Source organism: Propithecus coquereli, unplaced genomic scaffold, assembly GCF_000956105.1.
Source record: "Propithecus coquereli isolate 6110/MARCELLA unplaced genomic scaffold, Pcoq_1.0 Scaffold163, whole genome shotgun sequence".
Taxonomy (NCBI): Eukaryota; Metazoa; Chordata; class Mammalia; order Primates; family Indriidae; genus Propithecus; species Propithecus coquereli.
This window is the reverse complement of record NW_012140858.1, coordinates 569,250-570,872: the sequence shown is the minus strand read 5'-3', so window position 1 is coordinate 570,872 and position 1,623 is coordinate 569,250. Positions and strand designations below refer to the sequence as shown.

The 1,623-nt window shown below is 38.4% G+C and overlaps 1 protein-coding gene across 1 annotated transcript in view; it reads right to left on the bottom strand.

Moving 5' to 3' along the window:
- MUSK (muscle, skeletal, receptor tyrosine kinase) overlaps positions 1-1,623 on the bottom strand; it is a 132,145-nt gene that overhangs the window by 123,353 nt on the left and 7,169 nt on the right. The window contains exon 2 of the mRNA XM_012641130.1: positions 273-399. Within this exon, the coding sequence (XP_012496584.1) occupies positions 273-399 (127 nt within the window). The remainder of the gene's footprint in view (positions 1-272; positions 400-1,623) is intronic.

The following is a 1,623-nucleotide window of genomic DNA, read 5'->3' as shown; positions in this document are numbered from 1 at the left end:
CTAGTCTGGGGGGCTTATCTTACTTCCCCATGTCAATAAGCCACAAAATAGCCCTCACTTTTCTATATCAGTTAAATCACTGTTTTGCTTTAAGAAATTTTCTTAAGCTCACTGAACTTCAGATCTTACATCTATAAAACGAGGAAATTTGTATTTTATAAATTCCAGAGGGTAACCTTTAATACAGCCAAGAGCTGTGGTTGCATTCATGTCAGAGATAAACTGCAAGGCAGCAGTGCACATTCTTACCAGAAAAAATGCAGAATACTTACTTGATGAGAATTTTATTTCTTGTCCAGGAAATCTCAGGCTGGGGATAGGATTCCACTGCACACATAAAAGTAGCCACTTCTTCGACTAAAGCATCCACTGTTTCAAGAGGAGTAGTGATGACAGGAGCTGAAAGGAAAAGAGAAATCAAAAGAGAACATTCTAGAATGTCGTTTACTAATCCTTCCTTAAGCAGTCAGATGCCATCACCTACCTGAATGAGAACTGTATCTCTTCAGAGCATAAATTTGCCACAAGAAAGGAAGATTTAATGTAGAGAATGTTGTTTTTACTTCCAAACTAGACATTTAAGAATCAAAAGAGAAGGCTCTCAGGGGAGTAGGACTTAGAATTTATTATATATGAGTAGAAGCAGATCCAGGTTTTGTGGAGCCCACTGCTAGAGCTCACTGAGCATCTTAGAAGGGGCTCTTGCATATGAGAGTCTCTGAAGCTTAAGCTACATCTGATTTACAGAGAATTCACATGTGCATATTAATAGAATAGAAAGAGACTCAATAATAAAAAGACAAAATGCAAATAAAAAAAATGGGCAGAGGATCTGAACAAACCTTTCTTCAAAGTATATAAGTGACCAAAAAGCACATGAAAAGATGCTAAACATCATTAGCCATTAAGGAAATGCAAATCAAAACCACAGGCTACTCCTCTTCACCCACAAAGATGGCTATAATCAAAAAGATAAATGTTCATGAGGATGTAGGGAGATTGGAACCCTGTGCATTGCTGGTGGGATGAAAAATGGTGCGGCTTTTGTGGAAAAGAGTATGGTGGTTCCTCAAAAAATTAAACAGAATGATAGTATGATCCCACAATTCCACTTCCAGGCATATATTCAAAGGAATTGAAAGTAGGGACTCAAACAGATACTCGTACACTCATGTTCATAGCAGTATTATTCACAAAAAACAAAAGATAGAAGCAACTTAAGTGTCCATAAATGAATTAATGGAAAAACAAAATGTGGTATATTGATACAATGATATATTATTTGACAATAAAAATAAATGAAGTACCGTATATGCTACAACAGGGATGAAGCTTGGAAACTATAAGCTAAGTGAAAGACGTCAGTCGCAAAAGACCACATATTATATAATTTCATTTACATGAAGTGTCCAGAATTGGCAAATCTATGGAGGCAGAAAATAATTAGTGGTTGCCTCGAACTAGGTGGGGTGGGGGAAGTAGAGGAATTAGGGGTGATGGCTAAGACTGCGGTCTCCAAGCCCCTGGCCACAGACCAGGACCAGTTAGGAACTGGGCCGCACAGCAGGAAGTGAATGGCAGGGAGCAAGCAGAGCTTCATCTGTATTTACAGCTGCTCCCCAT